Genomic DNA, 19,222 nt, shown 5'->3' with positions numbered 1-19,222 from the left:
AATAAATAAGTAAATAGATAAACAAATAAATAACCTGGTGCCCTCTTCTGCCCTTCAGGCATACACGCAGACAGAATATTGTATACGTAATAAATAAGTAAATAGATAAACAAATAACCTGGTGCCCTCTTCTGCCCTTCAGGCATACACGCAGACAGAATATTGTATATGTAATAAACAAACAAACAAATAAATAAATAAAAATAAAAAAGAGGAGGGGGAGCCCAAGACAACGCTCTGATGCTTCTCAAGAATTAGAGTTGCCCCAGCCAGACGCCAGTTTTCCATCTTCACTGCAGGCAGTTGCGTCTCCAGGCCACTGAGGGGCAGCAGCGTGCGTCGGCATCGCCCGGGACGTTTGACGTTTAGCTGTGCTGTGTCGCCGAAGTGTGACGTTAGCCGTGGTGTCGCGCAGACGTGACAGATCGCTCGGCTGCGGCGGAAGCGCCGAGTGCGTAGTCTCAGGGTCCTCATCATGGTTCCTGGGTTGCCGCTCCCGCCGGAGATCCAGCTGGCGCAGCGCCTGGCCGGCAATGAGCAGGTGACGCGGGACCGCGCGTTGCGGAAGCTGCGGAAGTACATCATGGCCAGGTCGCAGCGGGCCACAGGTATGCGGGCGGGCTGGCTCGGAACCTCCGCCGCGTGGGCCCCGCGGGGCCGGGTTCACTGACGGGTCTCCTGGCCCAGGCTGTCCTCGTCGGGCTGCACACTTTTCCTTCCTCCGTAGCTCGCTCGTGCTCTGCGGCCCTTACCAGTGATCTGTGACCTTAATGGAATAGCCTCGAGTTTCCCAGAACACGCCTTTTGCTAAGTGGTATCTATGCTTCTGGTCCTCGAAGGGCGACCCCCTGCCAGCAGCCGCCACTTCTCTTGATATCCCTTCACAGATGCAAATTCTAGGTTACTTGAGCAGTGATTTGGCTGAAGTCACGGCCCTAAGCTTTAGGAAGAGCCATAGGGCAGTTTTCCACGCTGCAACCAGAGAACTGCAATTTGGGATGAGCCTCAATAAACGATGATTATGTCCTTTGATAGCCTATGAGTAACTTTCACTATTTAATCTCCGAGATGTAACAGAAAGGCTACAACTCCTTGGTCTAACACTGGCTTAATTATTACTGCGTTCTCTATGGGCCACTATCCTGCTCGGAATGTGTGGCGGTTCTGAGTTTTGATCCTGTGGGACTGATACCTGTCTTTTAGCTGGTGCGGAAGCTACAGGGGGAGTTCCCCTATTCACAGGTACTGCAGCTCTGTTGGAGAATGTTTTGGGGAGGGGCTGGCTGCCCAGTTCCTGAACAATGATATGATTCTGGAGTAGCTTAGGCAATCATGCTTCCTTCCGGCTCGGAAAAGCAGGTTCCAGGGTCCTCTGAACCCACTGACTGTTGCTCTTGTGATTCAGGGGGTTTCACTCCAGTGGAGCTGTTGAAGATATGGAAAGGGCTGTTTTACTGCCTGTGGATGCAGGACAAGCCGCTCCAGCAGGTGAGTGCCTGGGAAGGTACTGAAGAAACTAGACAGGAGTGGATGGCGGGCTGATGGACATGTGCTTGTCCTCCCTTTAACATGGCCAGAGGCTTGGGTAGCGTCACCCAGCTTATATCCCTTGTTGTGTGGGGCCTGTGTTGGAAGGTCCTGACACTTGGGAAAGACAGGAGTGGTTGGCTGACAGAGCATCTTAGTGATGTGGTGACAAACAGTGTAGGCCAGGGTGGGCTGACGTTGGAAACACAGTACTGATATAATGGAAGTAAGGGCTGAATCCAGATCTCCTGGGAGGGCATTTTTCCTGCAGGCCTTTTAGACCAGCGGTTCTCAGCTCCTGAATTGTTTACACAGTTGGAGGGGCCTTACATGCAGTTTTCTGACCCATATTCTTGTGCCTGCTAAAACAACTGTCTCTTTACGGGGGTGTGCTGGGATCTTAGCCAGTATACTGGGTCAGGCTTGACACTGAGAGACAGAAAGATAGAGAATGATTGTTGTGTCTACTTGGCCCCATTTCCTGCTAGAAAGACAGCTGTGTCTCAAGGCTCCTTTCCATCTTGCCATGCTGTCTGGGGCTGGGCCGCTGCCTTAGTGTTTATCGGGAGAGTCTGATGGCTTCCACAGAGTAGGCCTTTTGCAGCTTGGAGGCCCCTGGATGGAGGCCAGCTGGCAGCTGGTTCTTCGTGTGGAGCGAGTGGGCATTGGCCGTGTTTGCTGTTGGAACACAGTGCTTCAGGGCTGACACTGCGCTTCATTTCCCCTCACAGGAAGAACTAGGAAGGACCATTTCCCAGCTCATCCATGCTTTTCAGACCACAGAGGCGCGTGAGTACAGCCCTGAAGCCAGGCCTGTCCCTGCCAACACCAGAGTGGCTACCGATGTAGCAGTGTGTTCTCAGACCTCAAGCTACAGGGAGGTGGCTGTGTGAAAGCTTGTGGTGTGGAATGCCACCGAGTGCTCAGCCTGTACTCAGCAAACAAACGGGGCTCAGGAGTGAAAGGCATACATACAAAGAACATACAAACATACATACATACAACATACAGAGAAAAGCTCAGTGTCATGATACCATCATGTTTAGGTGGTTTCCACCTGATAGCTACGACAGTCATTTTATTCATTCATTTATTTATTATGTTATGTGCATTGGTGTTTTGCCTGCACATATGTCTGTGTGAAGGTGTTAAATCTTGGAGTTGCAGACAGTTGTGAGCTGCCATGTGGGTGCTGGGAATTGAACCTGGTCCTCTGGGAAAGCAGCCAGTGCTCTTAGCTGCTGAGCCAGCTCATTCTCTTAGTGCAGTGGTTCTCAACCTTCCTAATGCTGTGATCCTTTAATACAGTTCCTTGTGTTCTGCTGACCCCAGCCATAAAATTATTCTCATTCTTACTTCATAACTTTTATGAATTGTAATGTAAATATCTGTGTTTTCTGATGGTCTTAGACGACCCCTGTGATAGGGTCATTCAACCCCCAACGGGTCACGACCCATAGGTTGAGAACCACAGTCTTAGTATATTTCCTAGGTCTTCTGGTTTTCATTCATATCCCATATCCTGCCTGCTTTTGAAAATCCTGAGGTCCAGACCCTGGCTCTGGCCAGCCCAGCCCTGGGGCATAGCGTGGCTCAGGCCTCTGCTGCTCTGAGGGCAGTCCTGACAGAGAAGCTGGAGGCTTGTGTTCATGTCCTCAGCGAGCTGGGCTTTAGTTGTATTAGACTAAAGTTGGCAAATTGAGGGAGTATATGCGCATTTTCTGAGTTGGGAGATCCCTCCTCCCATCCCTCTTTTTAGGAGACAGGTTCTTACTGTGGAATTCAGGCAGACCTTGAACTTGGGAATCCTCTGTTATGGATGCGCATCATGGATATCTCTTTAATTGCATGTAAAAGATAGAGTGGATCTGAGCTCCCTATTCTCTCTAAGAAGTGGCAGGAGAGTTGCTTTGCTGAGCATGGAGCTGACCACTTGGTGACAGTTGGTGATCTAGTCAACAGACCACCATAACTGAGTTTGCCATCCTTGTATTCTAGTACCAAGAGTTCCCAGGGCTGGTTACTTGTCCTGCAGATGGCGCCTTCCTCTGGTTGGGTGAGATTAGGTAGGACCCACCGCAGGACCTGCTTTGGTGCCCCAGGACAGCCCCCCTGTTTACTCTGGTTGTGTTTTACAGTACCAACGGTTTAGACTTGGGGTGCAGTTTAGACTCTGCATCCAATATCTGACCCGTCCGTTGCCTGAAGGACTGAAGGATCTAGTTGGGTCAGTGCCAGGCCTCTCCCTACAGTTCTGCTTTGGTGATGTCTTGCTGAAGGTCTAGCGTGGATGTCTAGAGGTCCTCAGTCCAAGCCTAGGCAAGGACATAGAAGCCTGGGGAGGATGTTTGCAGTGGTCACTCCTTTGCCCAGTCCCGTACTTCCTTGTGCATTTGTTCAGATCAGAAAGACAGCTTGATTTGAACTGTGTTGTGTGTTTTCTCTGTGGAGCCTGGAAACTCCTGTTTCTGACCCTGTGAGTGAATACACAGACAGCGAGTTCTGCGGGTGTGCTGCCCCTCCCCCATGGCTTGGGTGTTACATGTGTGCTCTCTCCCTCCAGAGCACCTGTTCCTGCGGGCGTTCTGGCAGACCATGATCCGAGAGTGGGTGGGCATCGACCGACTGCGCCTGGACAAGTTCTACCTGGTGAGACACAAAGCGGGTGACCCAGGAGCCCTGCAGTGAAGGCGTCAGCGAGGGCTGGTTTGCAATGCACAGCTGCGGTGCTGCTATTGCTTGAAGTGTCCCCATCTTGAGGGTCAGTAGGAGTTCAGAGAAGGAACCTTGCCTCAGCTTTCCTAAAGAAGCCAGCCATTGCAATTTCCAGTAAACCGTGGCCCCAGGACATGGAAGGAAGGGGACTGAGTCCCCCCAGCGGTGAAGATCCGTTTCTAGCTGAGGGCTTGGCTCCTGCCCCCCCCCCCCCCGACACATTCTGTTCTGTGTTGTGCTCCTCTCAGCCAATGAGTTGAATAGGAGCATAGACCTGAGTTCTGTGGGCACACCTCGTGCTGTGCTTCCCATGCCCTGGTGCATCCATAGACTTGTCACTATTCAGATGTCCTTCCCTGTAGTGCTGGATCCTGCCCATAGAAACAGATTGAAGATGGGCTGTGGGAATCCAGCATCTCCTATAGCAGGGAGTGGGTCTGTGGGAAAGGTCCTTTGTGGAGTGGCTATGCTAAGATGGAATCAGCTAGGCAGCTATTGCTGGGTCTCTGGTGTGGTAAATGCTGTTGCTTTCCAAGGCCCATTTAAAGATTTTTTAAGTGCAGTGTGTGTGTTTTGTGTGTGTGTGTGTGTGTGTGTGTGTGTGAGAGAGAGAGAGAGAGAGAGAGAGAGAGAAAGAGAGAGAGAGAGAGAGAGTGTTTTTCGTATATGTATGTGCACCACATGCATGATGCCTGGTGCTCTAAGAGATCAAAGAAGGTATCAGACCCTGTGGAACAATGGATCGTTATGTACCACCCTATAGGTGATGGGAATTGAGTCAGGGTCCTCTGTAAGAGCTACAAGTGCTCTTAACCATCTTTCCAGTCCCGGAGGTCCATTTCATCTTTGTGCCATGTGTGACCAAGTCTTGCAGCATGGCTTACTTTCTCAGTGTTGGTGTGGGTAGGCATAAGATCAGGCCTGCAGTGTCCCCAGGTGTGACCTCAGACCTCTGGTGTGCTCTGAGTGTCGTCCGTTGTCTTTACTGTGGCTTGGATCCAGAGTGGACATGTGATAAGATCTAAAGGTAGAAAAAAATGCAGAAAACATTGAGCCTTGTCAAGGGATAGTGGGCACCATGGGAAGGCACTGAGCCTCCGTTAATGCTGCAGTGGTTCAGAGCAGGGTGTGCCTGTGTCTTGCTCTCTGTTGGGGAAGGGAGAGCTTGTGGGGATTTAGGCCCAGCTTCAGACTTTGCTTTGTGGTGACTCCTGGCATAGGAAGAGCCCACTGCATGCTCTGACCGTTCTGGTCGGTTCTAGATTGTGTTTCCCACTCCACTCAGGTCAACCTGGCTTCCTGGTGCTCATGAAGCCAAGTACAGAGCTTCGATTTCCAGGCCCAGGGTCCAGAGGCCAAAGTGTCATGTCCCCCATATCCACCCTGGCATGCATCTTGGGACAGGAGCTTCTGGGACATGGGCAAGCTGGGTGACCTGTTAACTGTCCTCTCAGTAACATGAATCTTTTGTGTTCAAGCTCATGAGGCTGGTCCTGCGTGAGTCACTGACGACCGTGAAAACCCACGGATGGGAAGAAAGGTGGGTCCACACTGAGAGTCAGATCTCACAGGCGGGTTGGCGAGGGGACCTGTAGCCTCTGGCTCATCTCAGGATTCCTGAGTTTCTCTTGTGATTCTTTGTTGTAGGGAGGTGGCCTTTGTGTTTCTTGGTGCCACAGTGGTGCTAAATTAAGCTACTTTTGTAAAGTAAAATGGTTCGGGTGATGCTGTCTTCTCTGAATTATGCCATCCCAGCCATGTCTGTAGTTGGGCAGGTTATGTGTGCTGGCCATAACAGGCATGCGCTGAAGCCTCCCCCGCCCCGCCTTCCCCCCAAGATAGGCTTTGGAGTCTGTCCTGGAACTCACTTTGTAGACCAGGCTAGCTTCGAACCCACAGCGATCCACCTGTCTCTGCCTCCCGAGTGCTGGGATTAAAGGCGTGTGCGGCCACCACCGGGCACCTAAGCAGTTATTTTTTAACCCCTATTGAGTACTTTAGGACCTGTGGCTCTTAGTCATTCCAGGGCTCAATTGGAGGTACAGTGACTTACACAGAATTCATTACGGCATTTTGTTTTAGTTAATGTTCTTTGATTTACTGTTGCAACTTCCTCATGGTAACAGTGCTGTTTTGGGAACACCCTGAAGGGCCCTGGTCCCTCCCTGGCCTGTGTGGAGCCCATGCTGTGTGTTTGGTGTGGCATAGTCTGGCTCAGGTGTTTCCCACATGTAATGTCATCTGGAGCTTGCCTGTCTCTGGTCTCTTGTTGGGTTTTGTGCCTCATCTTGCCATTGGGTTCTTCTGCCCCCGAGCCTGGTAAAGTATTGCTTTTCCTTTCTGTGGTCAGTGTCTGTTCAGTGGAGCCATCCAGGCAGCCCTTAAACAGCGTGTGCCGCAGTTCTAGGCTGTCAGGGAGTCTACACTGTCAGCAGTCGAGGAGTTTTGTGTGCACCCAGGCTGCTGAAGACTGCTCGGTCTCTGGTACAGGTCTTTCCCAGTGGTCCACATCTTTCCCAGTGGTGCGGCCCTTCAATGCAGTCCCTCATGCTTTGGTGACCCCTAACCATAAGATTATTTCATTGCTACTTCATAACTGTAATTCTGCTACTGTTATTACTGTCATAATGTAAATCTCTGTGCTTTTCGATGGTCTTAGGTGACCCCTGTGAAAGAGTAGTTTGACCCTTGCCGAGGGGGGTCATGACCCACATGTTGAGAACCACTGGTCTAACCTGTGTTCCTCTTGTTGGCACACCTTCCTCACTTGTGTCTTGAAGATAGGAAAGGCCCGTGTATGTTCCCATGTGGTATGGGCAAGAGGGACTCCTGTCCTATGTTCTGGTGCTAGCTGTGGCCACACAGACCTGGGCAGCAGCTCCTTTGTGCTGCTCGGACCCAGACCTACTGGTTTTGTCTGTGTGTGTGAGAGGTCAGTTGTGCCTGTGGATGGCGGGTCCTCCAGAACCTGTGTGGAGGGAGCAGGGACACCGCCGACCTGTGGCCGACCGCATGGCTATCACTGTTCTTTCCTCTCTCCTCAGACAGATCGAGCAGCTGATGGAGTTGCTCACCACTGAGGTACTGAACCCTGACAGCCAGGCCCCCAATGGGGTGAAGAGCCACTTTCTTGAGATCTTCCTGGAGGAGCTGACCAAAGTGGGCGCTGCAGAGGTAAAGTGGGCTCTGGTGAGGTTTGGTGAGGTGGTGCATATGCCCAGCACAGAATAAAACTTCCTTCTCTCGGTTTTTCCATAGCTCACCGCAGACCAGAATCTACAGTTCATTGACCACTTCTGCCAGATAGCAGCCCACACAAAGGAGTGAGTGGTGGGCGCTCCTGGGGTCTGACCTTTCTCACTCTTTGCCTCTCAAGCCCCAGTGGCCTTTGGCTCTCCTTGCTGTGAGAGTTGGCCTGGTGTCTGAGAGCCCGACCTAATGGGCTCTCTCGTGTTTCCTCACCTCAGCTCCCTAGTTCTGCATAAGATCACTCGGTGCATCCTCGAGACGATTGTGGAACAGGCTCCCTTGGCCATTGAAGACATAATGAATGAACTGGACACACAGAGTGGGAAGAGTGAAGCATCAGATGGTGGTGAGAGCGAAGTGTCAGATGGTGGTGAGAGCGAAGCGTCAGATGGTGGTGAGAGCGAAGCATCAGATGGTGGTGAGGAGTCCTCAGAGGATGAGCAAGATCTGCAAGACACACCACCCAAGAGTCTACATGCAGGTGAGGAGCCCAGCCTGTCTTAGCCTGAGCCCAGGACTCTTGCTGGATTGTTCTATCTCCTGACTGTCCTCTCCAGAGTTTATTGTAGGATGGCATACATGTTTTCTCTCTCTCTCTCTCTGCCCCCTCCTTTCCCCATCTCCCCCCCCCCCCTTTCCTCCAAGCCTCCAAGACATGATTTCTCTGTGTAACAGCCTTAACTGTCCTTGTCCTGGAACTAGCTTCTGTAGACCAGGTTAGCTTTGAACTCACAAGATCCACCTTCCTCTGCCTCCTGAGTGCTGGGATTAAATGTGTGCGCCTAGCCATGTTTGCTTTCTTAAGCTTGTCTTAGCACTTGACTCCCAACTACCAGCTCAGTTCCTGGAGTGCTCCTCTCTAAGGCTATAATGTTCCCTGGGTCCTGCATGGCACTCTGACCTTCCTGTTCACCAGGCAACATCTGTCCTGATTTTGTTTCTGGTTTTGGTGGTGACAGAACTGGAACTCGGGGCCTAATGCACGAGGCAGCTGTCCTAGCATTGAGTCATGCCCAGGCCTCATGCTGCTCTCCCCTGGGATTCTCTGCTATCCCTGCCCTCCTGTCAATCTGTGTCTGACTATGTTGCAGAAGGGACAAATGAGTACATTGCATATTCTGCTTGTGAATGGCCGCTGAAGGGCTTTGGGTCTGAGCCAGGCTTCCTTTGTCTTGTTGCTGTGGTCATGGACTCTCAGGGAAGGGATTCTCTGCCCCGCTGGTGTCCTCTTTCAGCTTTAGTGTCAGTGCCTGGCCATCCTGCATGTGTCTTCCTTGTCTTTCTCGGTAGTCCAGTCATCCTAAGTTTCCTGGTGGGTCCCATTGGTGCCTGCTTGTGGCTCAGCAGTCACTCTGTGCAGCAGACCGTCCCCCAGCACCATTGTGCAGAAGTCCCTCACCTAACGGTGATGCTGAGTGGTCTGTGGGAGCGTGTGCCTATAATCTAAGCACTTGAGAGGCTGAGGCAGGAGAATTGCCCAAGTTGAAGGCCAGCTGTGTTATAAGGGAGTGCCAGGCCAGCTAGAGCTTCTTAACAAGGCCCTGTGTCAACTTTGTTTCCTACCAAAGGCAGTGCTGTCAGTTCTCAGTGTCCTGAGCTGAGCTAAGCTTGGCTCCAGTGTCCCTGATCCGCCCTACTGCTGGGACACCTGAATCTGCCTTTCTCCCCAAGGTGCCTGCTGAGCCTTTCCTCCTCTGCAGTCCCCTGGAGACCAGCTGCTTGTGCTCTCCAGCCTGTTCCAGGGCGTGACCAAGAGGGTCCTCTGGGCCTTGGTGCTGGTATTCGGGCACCCCTACACCAGGCACAGTACCTTGAGTTCAGTCTCCATTTTGTTTTTAGGCTCCGTACAGAGGGCTGACCCTGAGGCAGACAAGGAGCAGGTGTTGGATGACGAGGACAGCACTGGCCCTGTCCTCCAGGTAGGCAGCCGTGTCTGGGCTACGAGGTTGACCTTACCTTCAGGCCTCACTGCCCAGGAGGGTGGACGGTAACAGGGATGTGCAGGGAGCCTTCATGGAGGGTGGCTTTGGGGGAAGGGTGGGTGATGGGCAACTGGACAGCTCTTGGTAGGTGCTGAGAGGTTGATGCAAGGACTGAGCCAGCCTTGCTGCACCCCATGTCACTCCTTTTGCTTTGAGCAGGTGGGCTGCCCTCCAGGTCTGACCCTGTCATTGAGGTGCTGGCTTTGAACAGGGTGATAACAGGCTTAGTGGTTTGCATTTGGGTTATAGCTCTGAGTCAGCTCAGGAAGTGGGGTCAGGGGGATTGGAAAAGTCAGATGTTAGTAATGTCTTAATATTGACAGCCCAGCCCATCACTTGAGTAAGTTTGGAGTAGTTTGGGTTAAATAAAATGTGGTGGGCTATTTCCACTTATTTTCTTTTTTGCCTGTCTGCTGTATCTTAATCCCTGCGCTCCAGAGGTGGGCTCCAGGCCAGCCACTTAGTAAGACCCTGTCTCAGAAAGACGATGAAATAAAGGGAAGAGCAGGCTGCCTTCTGAATCTGAGGCTGGTTTTGACTGTGCGGCCCTGGAGCAGTGTGGTGTAGTCTGTCTGCAGGCCTTGCTGGAAGAGCGCTGAGTGCGTTGGGTCTGTTCTTGTGTTGAGCAGAGAATGTCTGCTTTGACTGAATGCCTCCTCAGCCCAGGGAGGCGGGGTGTGTGGACACTGACTGACCATTGTTTTTCTTGCATCTTTTGAGACAGTTTGACTACGAGGCCATTGCTAACAGACTGTTCAAGCTTGCCAGTGGAGAGAGCACCCCGTCTCAGAACAGGAAGCGCCTCTACAAAGTGATCCAAAAGTGAGTCAAGAGGCCTGGTCTTGTCCCTGCTGTTGTCTTTGGTGATGGTCAGCTGTGTCCTTACCACCGGTCCCACCCCCACTGCCTTTGCTGTGCGTTGTCCTGTGAAGTGGCCTGAGCCAGGTGGGAAGACAGAGCTTACTTAGGAAGGTGTCTCGATGAGATGGGCCCCCATGAGGACTGCAGGCAGTGCTGATGTGGTCTGGCAGAGCCATAGCTGAGAGGTGACATTGTCGGTCTTCTCTTTCAGGTTGCGGGACCTGGCTGGAGGTGAGGATCTGGTGGGCACTGGGGTGGTTCCACCCCCCCCCCCACGTATGCATGCCCCCGCCCCCACGACTTAGGAAGTGCTAGCGCCTGTGGGATGGAGTGGTTCCATGTGATCCCTTAGGCATGAGAGGTCTCTGCAGAGGTCTGTGTCTTGGGAGAAGGGATCTACTCAAAGGCTCCCCAGCACTCAGTCGTCCTCTGTACTTGCTGAGTGCTGCTCAGACCTCATTGCCATTCCTGGCCTCAGAAGGCCTTGCAACCTTTACCAGTCCTGTTCTGTCTTGCTGGTGGAACTAGCCTCTCTTCATTCACCAGAATGTGCCTTGATGCTTCATGCAGGCCTGAGCTCGTGTCCACTGTTTCTAGATGCAGTTCACGCCGGAGAGTGTGTGTATTGTGTGGTGGATAGGTTTTTACCAGTGTCCAGGAACCCCCTGCAGTACAGAACGTCAGTCACCACTACGCAGCATAAGCTCGTTTAAGGAATAGACCTTGGCACTGTATGTGTGGCACAGATTGCCTTTCTGGATCTTCCTGATTCCCAGCTGGGTCCGTGTGGACCTGTAATGTGCATCTCCGCAGCATGGTCATCGCTGAGCACACTGAGTCTAGTGTGAGAGCAGACCTTGCAGAGTGGAGGTGATCCATGCCCTCAATGCCCCCACTGTCACCCTGGTTATCAGGCACTTTCCCAGATGATGATGTCCCTGAAAAAGCCTACAAGAAACTGCTGGAAGGGAGGCGGGAGCGGAAGAAGAAGAGAAAGAAACGTTTGTCCACGCCACAGCCCCAGAATGAGAAAGGTAGGGCCCTAGGCGGCAGTTAACATGGACTGCCTCACCCCCTCTGTCTCCCCTTCCCATCATACACAGACGCCTGCAGTGTACCTGGCCTGGGGACCCCGGCACTCTTCCCCTTTTTAATCGGAAGCCCTGCAGTCTGTGGGGTCTGCCCTCAAACTGTCGTGCCTGTGCTCTGCCTGGGCTACCTTTCCTGACCTCCTGCAGCGTTTGAGCTGAGCCTCACCTGTCCTGTATTCTTCAGTGGTCCTCACCTTCGCCACCTATGTCACTGTTGGTGTCCGCCCCCCCCCCCGCCCCCCTCCCCCGGGTGTGTATGTGCTGGCTTGTGGCTCTTGTATTGACTGCCCAGGACCTGTGGTACATTGTTGGGGGCCCTGCCCTGAGTTGACAGTCTTTTCGTGTTCGCTGTGAAGGGTCACTGGATTCACTGTCTCCCGCCCAGCTATCTCACATTGAGTCCATATTGTTCCCAGCTGGGCAGTGTCTTCCCATTAGCCTGTCCTTGGCTTGGCTCCAACTCAGTCCAGCCATAGCAGATTGAGTTGTGTTTGCTGGCCTTGGGACACAAGCCATGACTCTCTGATCAGAGAGAGAGTGCCATCTCTACCTCTCTTCTTGCCCCCTCCTCACACCCTTCTCCACATCCTTCCCTCTGGCTAGTCTTTCTGGGAGCCCAACCTTCCTTAGTATTCTGACTCTTAGGATTAAGCTCACTGCCCACACAACATGGGTGCTCTCTGGTCAGCAGCCATGGCTGGTGCTGTCCCTGGTGCTGACACTGCAGTTAAAGAGTCTGGTGAACGAAACACACCGTGTTGTCCCAGCAGATTGTTCACAAGCCTCACTGTGTCCACAGGAGAAAGTGAGACAGAAGCCTCAAGTTCAGACCTGAGCCCAGGGATGAAGAGGAAGAGGAGCAGGAGGAATGAGAAGACTGGCCAAAGAGGGCCTCCTGGGAAGAGGAGGAAGCCTGGTGCTAGAGCAAAGGGGGCTGGTGTCCAACAGCCAGCGAGGAAGAAGAAACGGCCCTTGCAGAGCGAGAAGTGAGGTCATGGCCCAAGCTGGCCATTCTCCTTGTTGGCACCTGGTTGTTGGGACAGGATACCTGGGCATGCTCCTGTAGCCTCTGAGTGCCGAGACTCTGAGCTTCCTGTAGGGAAGGGACAGGATACCTGGGCATGCTCCTGTAGCCTCTGAGTGCTGAGACTCTGAGCTTCCTGTAGGGAAGGGACAGGAGCAGTATGAAGAAGACTTCCTCTAGTACTGGCCTTCAGAAATGCTCCTGCCTCAGAACCATTGCCTACATACCATAAACTCACTCCTAAGACTCAAAGTTTTCCCTGTACTGTGTGCAGTGAAGGCCACACCTAATCCTAGCCAGAGGCCAGGGGTCTAGAGTTTGAGTCCAGCCTGGGTCCCAGAGGCCTCCCTCTCCCAAAATAAGAAAAACGAAACCAAATAACTCCATCTGTGTGGGTACTGTCACCTCTGCCCTGTGCTGCCCACAAATAAACTATGGGTCCTCAAAGCACACGGCTGTTTCTGCTCTTTGTGTGTACATCTGTGTAGGGTGGTAGGTGCCTCTTCCTGGGCGGTGTGTATGTTTTTATCTACTTTGTTTACATGTATCTGAGAACCCTTGAGAAGAGCCGTCCAGGCAGCTGTGGGTTGGGGCTCTGCACTCCTGCCTCATGAACTTGGCACTGTTGAGGGTTTTCAGGAGGTTCCTGTGGCTGAAGTGACAGGGCCATGGCAGAGAGGCCTGCTTGCTGCCGTCACCCCTCTCTGGGACGTTGTAGTGTGGCTGTGGCCACAGCATGGATTGAGACCCTGGGTTCTTATTCCTCAGAGGAGAGTAGACTCAGGCCTGCTGCTGTGGGCTTGTCCTTCCCTAGGGGTCCACCACGGGGGCAGCCAGGGTTCCAGGTCCAGGTGAAGGGTCGTGGGAGGGACAGGACCAAAGCCACCTGTCTGCTCCTGGAGCTTCTGGTGACTTCCGCACCTTACAGACTAAGGTGGAGTCAGCATTAGGCAGTGCGACTTATTCTAAGGGAGGTGCTGTCATGCTTAGGGCGTTCCCTGGGTATGATGACACTCGGAAGTGTGGTTTCTTTGGTGCCAAAGTCAGTGCTCAGTAGTAGAGTCCCTGCTATTGAGTGAGGCCCTGGGGAAGGCCTGCAGCCGCACCACCACTGAAGCCCTCTGCCTGTGCTTTCCCTCTAACTGCCTAACTCCAGACATGAGTCACCGAGTCCCCTGCTGTTGACTGTGGCTCTTTATTGATGGAGGTCAGACAGTGTCACACGCACCTGAGGATGGCGGCGGCTGCTGCAAAAGTGGTCGTCTTTAATTCCCTGTGTGAGCGGCTTTGAGAGCAGTCACAGTCCACACCATCCACCCACTCTGTCTCATTCATGACTTATTAGGGTTTGCTCAGAAGTGGGCGACCGTCCCAGTTAGCACATCAGTTATGCCTGGCGTGCCTTGGCTAGCAGTCCTCCTTGTGTTGGCAGCCTCGATTGGATCCGTGTCACGTCTGCCAGCTCCCCACTCTGCACATGTGTACTGGAGACTGTGTAGTACATGTCTGTCAGCTCCTCTCTCTGCACATGTGTACTGGAGACTGCAGTACATGTCTGCCAGCTCCCCGCTCTGCACATGTGTACTGGGGACTGTGCAGTACATGTCTGCCAGCTCCCCGCTCTGCATGTGTGTACTAGGGACTGCAGTACATGTCTGCCAGCTCCCCTCTCTGCACGTGTGTACTGGGGACTGTGCAGTACATGTCTTTGCATCGGGCAGCTTTCACTTGGGTGTTCTCAGGGCTCAAGCCTGTAGCATATGCTCAAGTTTCCTGGTGTAGAACATGGACACTTGGGGTGTCTGCACTGGCTGTGAGGGAGTCATACTGCTCCGATGTGCACAGTTCATTGTGCACACGTGTCTTCACTGCTCTGGGGGAGACCCCCAGGAGTGGGGTTGCTAGGGCAGTTGTTTGAAGAACCACCAGGCTCTGTAGCAGCTTAGGGATGACAGCCCCTGTGCCCTGTGTGGCCCTGTGTGATCCTGTGTGACTTTGTGTGTAGTTCTGTGCCCTGGTGCAACTCGAAGGAAAGCTGTCAGTCCTGGGATGTGGGAGTGGACCGGGTGACCCAGCAGTACCCTCTGTTCAGTGTCGGGAACCTGCTGTGCCCTGTTGGGGTGGCAGCTCGTGTGGAGGCTCACCTGTTCTACCGTGTCCTTTCTGGCCAGGCCATTTGGTCTCGGGATGGTGTAGCAGTAGATTTGGCTCAGCCTCTGAGTGTGTGATTTCAGCCAGAAAACAGGCCCCTCCCCAAGCCCATATATAGATGAACACTTACAGGAGAGAGGGAGTTCCTTGGTACTGATGGGGTGGGTTCCAGGACCCAACAAACACTAGGCATCATCAACACTAAAGCCCCTCCTCAGACTGACAAAAAGACAAGGACACCATGCACCACACACGCACAGGAGAGGACTGCTTGCGTTATTAAGAGCCTACTGGCTGGCTGGTGGTGGCGCATGCCTTTAATCTCAACACTTGGGAGGCAGAGGCAGGCGGATCTCAGTGTGTTCAAGGTCGGCCTGGTCTATAAAGCAAAGTCCAGGACAGCCAGGGCTATAGTACAGTGAAACCCTGTCGTCTCATAGCAACCTTACCTAAGACTTTCATCATCTACAAAGAAGCAACAAACATGAAAGATAAGTCACGTGATGGACTCGCTTGGCTTTGGAGACCACAGGGAAACTCAGTAGTAACCCCTTGTCCCTAGAAGCCAGCATAGGTAGATACCAGGAACCCTGCTCCTGGGTGTGCACACCAGAAGGGAACCCTGCCCCTGGGTGTGCACACCAGAAGGGCACCATTGAGGTCTGGAAGGCTGCAGCCAATGGGAGCAATGCGCCATGCTGGTGTGGATGAGGGCTGCTGGGCTCCTCCATCTTTAAAACTGAAGCAGGCTTCTTATCCCACCTCGTGTTCTGTTCGCCTGTCAGAAGAGTCCAGGTCAGTGCTGTGTCACAGGTGCAAGTCCACCCACAGCGTATTTTAGAACCTTTTCATTGCCTCCAGAGAAGCCCCTCCCAGTCAGGTCTCCTTTCCCTGGAGCAGACCTGGGGAAGTCGGGGTAAGGCTGTATGCTCAGCACCCTTGTATGGCAGGGGCAGGCTGTGGGTCATGGGCTGAGGTGCACTTGTTCAGTTAAATGGCAGGATACAGTGACCTGTGTCTTGCCCTTTGGGAGATCACAGGACCCTGCTGGAGGGAACCACAACCATTTCTCATCTTCCTGAGGTAGTAGCTTCCAGAAGAGTCTGGGTTGGAGATCCCTCAGTTTCTTCCCTTTGCATCTCATTTCCTTCAGATGGTCATCAGACATGACCCCAGGAAGGTCACGCTACAGACAGCTCTGCGGCCTGTGCCCAAGAGCTTGTACACATATCTGCTCTGACATCTACACCCATCTATCAATTACCCATGAGTCTTTGTAGCCAGCCATCTGCCTCCCTACCTTCCCTAACTTCTAGTGTGTCTCCTATCACCCACCCACCATCTGCCCCCCACCATCCCCCGTCCCCATGGTTTTATCCCTCTGTCCACTGGTCCAGTTCATCTACTTATCTATGCCTTCAGAGGACAGGTGATTATCACAATTTTGCATGCAAAACAACCATCCTTCCAGGGTTATAAAGTCCTACCAAAGGTGACACCCCTCTGTTGGCATCTCCACATGGTGTCATCTCACCCTCAATGACATTTCCCTCACTGAAATTACCATTGAGCCCCTTGTTGACAGGGAACCTTTAGCCTGCACCCTGGAGGAGGGACGGGGTACTAGGCCAGTGGGCACTGGGCCTCTCCCTCTCCCTGTGTCTCCTCCCAAGTTCCCAGGTGGAGTTCCAGCATTTGCCTCGAGGGGCAGCCTGGGTTCTGGTTCTGGAGGCAGCTAACTACCAGCATCTCCAGTTTCTTGAATGCAGGCTGTGGTTTCCAAGGAAACAGGGTTCCAGGCTGGCAGGGAGGAACTTTCCTCCCAGTGCCTCTCAACAGCCGAAGTGCTGCCTCTGTGACCTGTGTTCAGTCTCCTTCCCACCGCTGCTCCTAATTATGGGCTTTCTGGGCAAGGGTTTTCAGCCCTTTCTTTTACTAAGTTCTGACTTGATAGAAATTGAAGGGGTGCCTGAATACAAAATAGGGGTGCTGTGACTCGGAAAGCTTCAGGGACCAAGCCAGGCTTCTACTGGCTTAAACAGGAAAGGGGATTCCCAGCTGGGCACCTGCACTAAAGTGGAGACCACTCTGATTGGTTCCTACAGTCCAGACTCCAGCAAGGGGTGTATGACAGAAGGCCATACCCCATAGCCCCTCCCTGTCTGGAGCCTCTGGGAGCCTCTGGGTTGAAGAGGCATTTCTGGGGCTCTACTAGGTGCAGTCAAGGCAGGAAACCCAGGTTTCCCCTGTGATGGGTGAGCCCCCTGATCCAAGTGGAGACACAGAGGGCCCATCCAGAATGGTTTCTGTGGGTTGAAAAGGTGAGCTAGGACAGGTAACTGAGGATGGGATAGTGTGGGACACTTCATCAGGCTTGGAGCATGGCCTCTATCTGTAGTGATATTTCATTTGTATTTAATAACTAAAGCTTGCCTGAAGATCAGAGAATAAAACAGCCCCACTGGTCAGCCTTACAGACCAGGAAGTGGTGACACACACCTTTAATCCCAGTAGCCACACTAGTTTTCGTAGTTTATGGTTGTGGCGCACGCCTTTAATCCCAGCCCTAGAGAAGAACATAAGACTGAAGGAGACAATTCTCACAGTCTGATTCTGAGATTCCTGGAGGCAGGATCGCCATTTTTGACTGAGGTTAAGGTGAAAACCAGTGGCTGGCTGCTTTACTTTTCTGACCTTCGGGATGAACCCCAATATCTGTCTCTGGGTTTTTATTAATCATGCTACAACTGTCCCCGGGTGTCTGGTGTCTGTCTGAAGTGATGAGAAAAAGGTAAGGATCCCTTAGAAACAGTTCGAGTGAGGGCCGCCCAGCTGGGTATGAGTGAAAGGTGGGCGCTCTCTCTCTCTCTCTCTCTCTCTCTCTCTCTCTCTCTCTCTCTCTCTCTCGTGAAAGGTGGGCTCTCTCTCTGAAAAGCCTAATGCTGGCGGAGCTGTCCCTCCCGGCCAGCACAACCCTGGGTGTCATTGCATCAGCTGCAGAAGCTAGAAATGCGCTCTGAACATTCCTGCTTCCTCGCCCACTGGCTTCCTAGTTCTTGCTCACAGTAAAGGACAGGAGGAGAGGGAGTCAGGGACTTGGTCCTTCCTCTTCCTTCCCGTGAGTGTCTCTTCATCGCTGCCGATAGTTGCAGTTCAACCTCCAGCAGGCAGCCAGAGCTTGGAAACCAGGTGGAAGCAATTGTCTGGAGACAATGGCCACAGCGGGAAAGTCCACCTGAGCCCAGAAGGGGGCGCTGTTGATTCAGCTGGTGAAGAGCACTATGTGGGCAGAGAACAGGTACAGAATACACAGCCGGACAGACATAGGCCCTGTGCAGCATCCAGGCCACTTCAGGCACATGAAGCCAGGTCCGGACACCCACGCAAAGGCTGGATGTGGATTACGTGTACTCAAGTATGTGTGTGGAGAGAGTTGTCCACACTCTAGTTCACTCTAGTCCACTGATTCTTCATGCTTGTCTCTTGAACATGTGTGGAAGAAAGGGCCTTTTGGCTCACAGTTTTGAAGGTTGCGGTCCGCAGTCAGCTCCCTTACTCTGCGGTCTCTGACAGACTCATCCGCTGATGGTGGGAACTGATCACCTGGTGACCCGGATGTGAAAACAAGCCTAGAGAAAGATGCTGAGGTCCCACAGTCCCCTTCAAAGCTGTCCCTCCTGTGACCTGAGGACTTCCCACATCAAAGAACATGCCTCTAATGCACAGCTCAAGGGGACAGTGCAGGGTCACAACCGTCTGCAAACCCTGGTCGGCCCTTAAGCCCCCAGCTCCTCTCAGGAAAAGCACCATCTGCCCAGCGGGCAAGATGAACTCGGGTAACTGTTGGAAAAGACCAACACTGGTGTTCTTAAATAATTCTGGCAATACCTTTGCTGGGCCAAATCTGTCTAAGTAACCAGACTTGCAATCTCCTGTCCATGTTTAAAGCGTTCGAAGTATGACATGTGGTCATGACCTGAAGAAGATTTAAAAATGACTGCATAAGTGGAATGCATAAACCTCAGATATATATAAGTTAGCAAAGCCTTATTTGAGGCTAATTTCTCTTTGGGCGTTAGCCAGAGTCAGACATGCACTGTTTTATAGAAGAGCGTTTTTCTTCCTTAATCTCGAAGTGCATGGGGTGGCTTTTCTCTGGGATGGGGTCTAAGAACAACAGCGCCCCCTTACTATGTTTAAACAGTTTCGTTGTGGTGGCACACAAATGCAAAATTCACCAGTAGCAGCTGCCCCGCAGGACCGCTGTGATGGGCTGGCGACATCACAGTGGAAGAGCTCCCAGGACAGAGGCAGAAGGAGGGCATTAAGTACATATGCCATGATGCGGCTGCGGTGGGAGAGGCAGGAGATGGAGACCACCTGGAAGACTGCTAAGGGCTTGCTCTCCAGAGCTTTCCACGTGGATGGTCATGCGGTGTGTCTGGGCAGTTTGTACATTTACAGTGTCACATAGCCGTGACATTCTCACTAAAGGAAACCACACCCATTGGCAGTGGATGCTCATCCTGCCTCTTCTCAGCCCCCAAACCACAGACCTGCTTTCCATCTCCGTGGATGGTCTTCTTTTGGACATTTCATAGAATTGGAATCTCACAGTGGCC

The 19,222-nt window shown here is 52.6% G+C and overlaps 1 protein-coding gene across 1 annotated transcript; it reads left to right on the top strand.

Moving 5' to 3' along the window:
- Positions 1-299: 299 nt before the first annotated feature.
- On the top strand, positions 300-12,899 carry Rrp1 (ribosomal RNA processing 1). The gene is made up of 13 exons (XM_087898338.1): positions 300-608; positions 1,406-1,488; positions 2,259-2,316; positions 4,091-4,176; positions 5,721-5,782; positions 7,287-7,416; positions 7,501-7,565; positions 7,710-7,972; positions 9,331-9,410; positions 10,198-10,295; positions 10,546-10,565; positions 11,249-11,368; positions 12,225-12,899. The coding sequence occupies exons 1-13, from the start codon at positions 476-478 to the stop codon at positions 12,413-12,415; spliced, it is 1,389 nt and encodes a 462-aa protein (XP_087754464.1). The 5' UTR covers positions 300-475; the 3' UTR covers positions 12,416-12,899.
- Positions 12,900-19,222: the final 6,323 nt, after the last annotated feature.

This window comes from Myodes glareolus, chromosome 18 (genome assembly GCF_982192425.1).
Source record: "Myodes glareolus chromosome 18, mMyoGla1.1, whole genome shotgun sequence".
NCBI lineage: Eukaryota > Metazoa > Chordata > Mammalia > Rodentia > Cricetidae > Myodes > Myodes glareolus.
The sequence above is the reverse complement of the archived record's forward strand: the minus strand, read 5'-3'. Positions and strand labels throughout refer to the sequence as shown.

Excerpts from the sequence above, each read along its gene's own strand:
- Rrp1 (XM_087898338.1), top strand. The coding sequence starts at position 476 with ATGGTTCCTGGGTTGCCGCTCCCGCCGGAGATCCAGCTGGCGCAGCGC. Across the intron at positions 4,177-5,720 it reads GCCTGGACAAGTTCTACCTG|CTCATGAGGCTGGTCCTGCG; the intron begins GTGAGACACAAA and ends TTTGTGTTCAAG. Across the intron at positions 10,296-10,545 it reads CTCTACAAAGTGATCCAAAA|GTTGCGGGACCTGGCTGGAG; the intron begins GTGAGTCAAGAG and ends CTTCTCTTTCAG.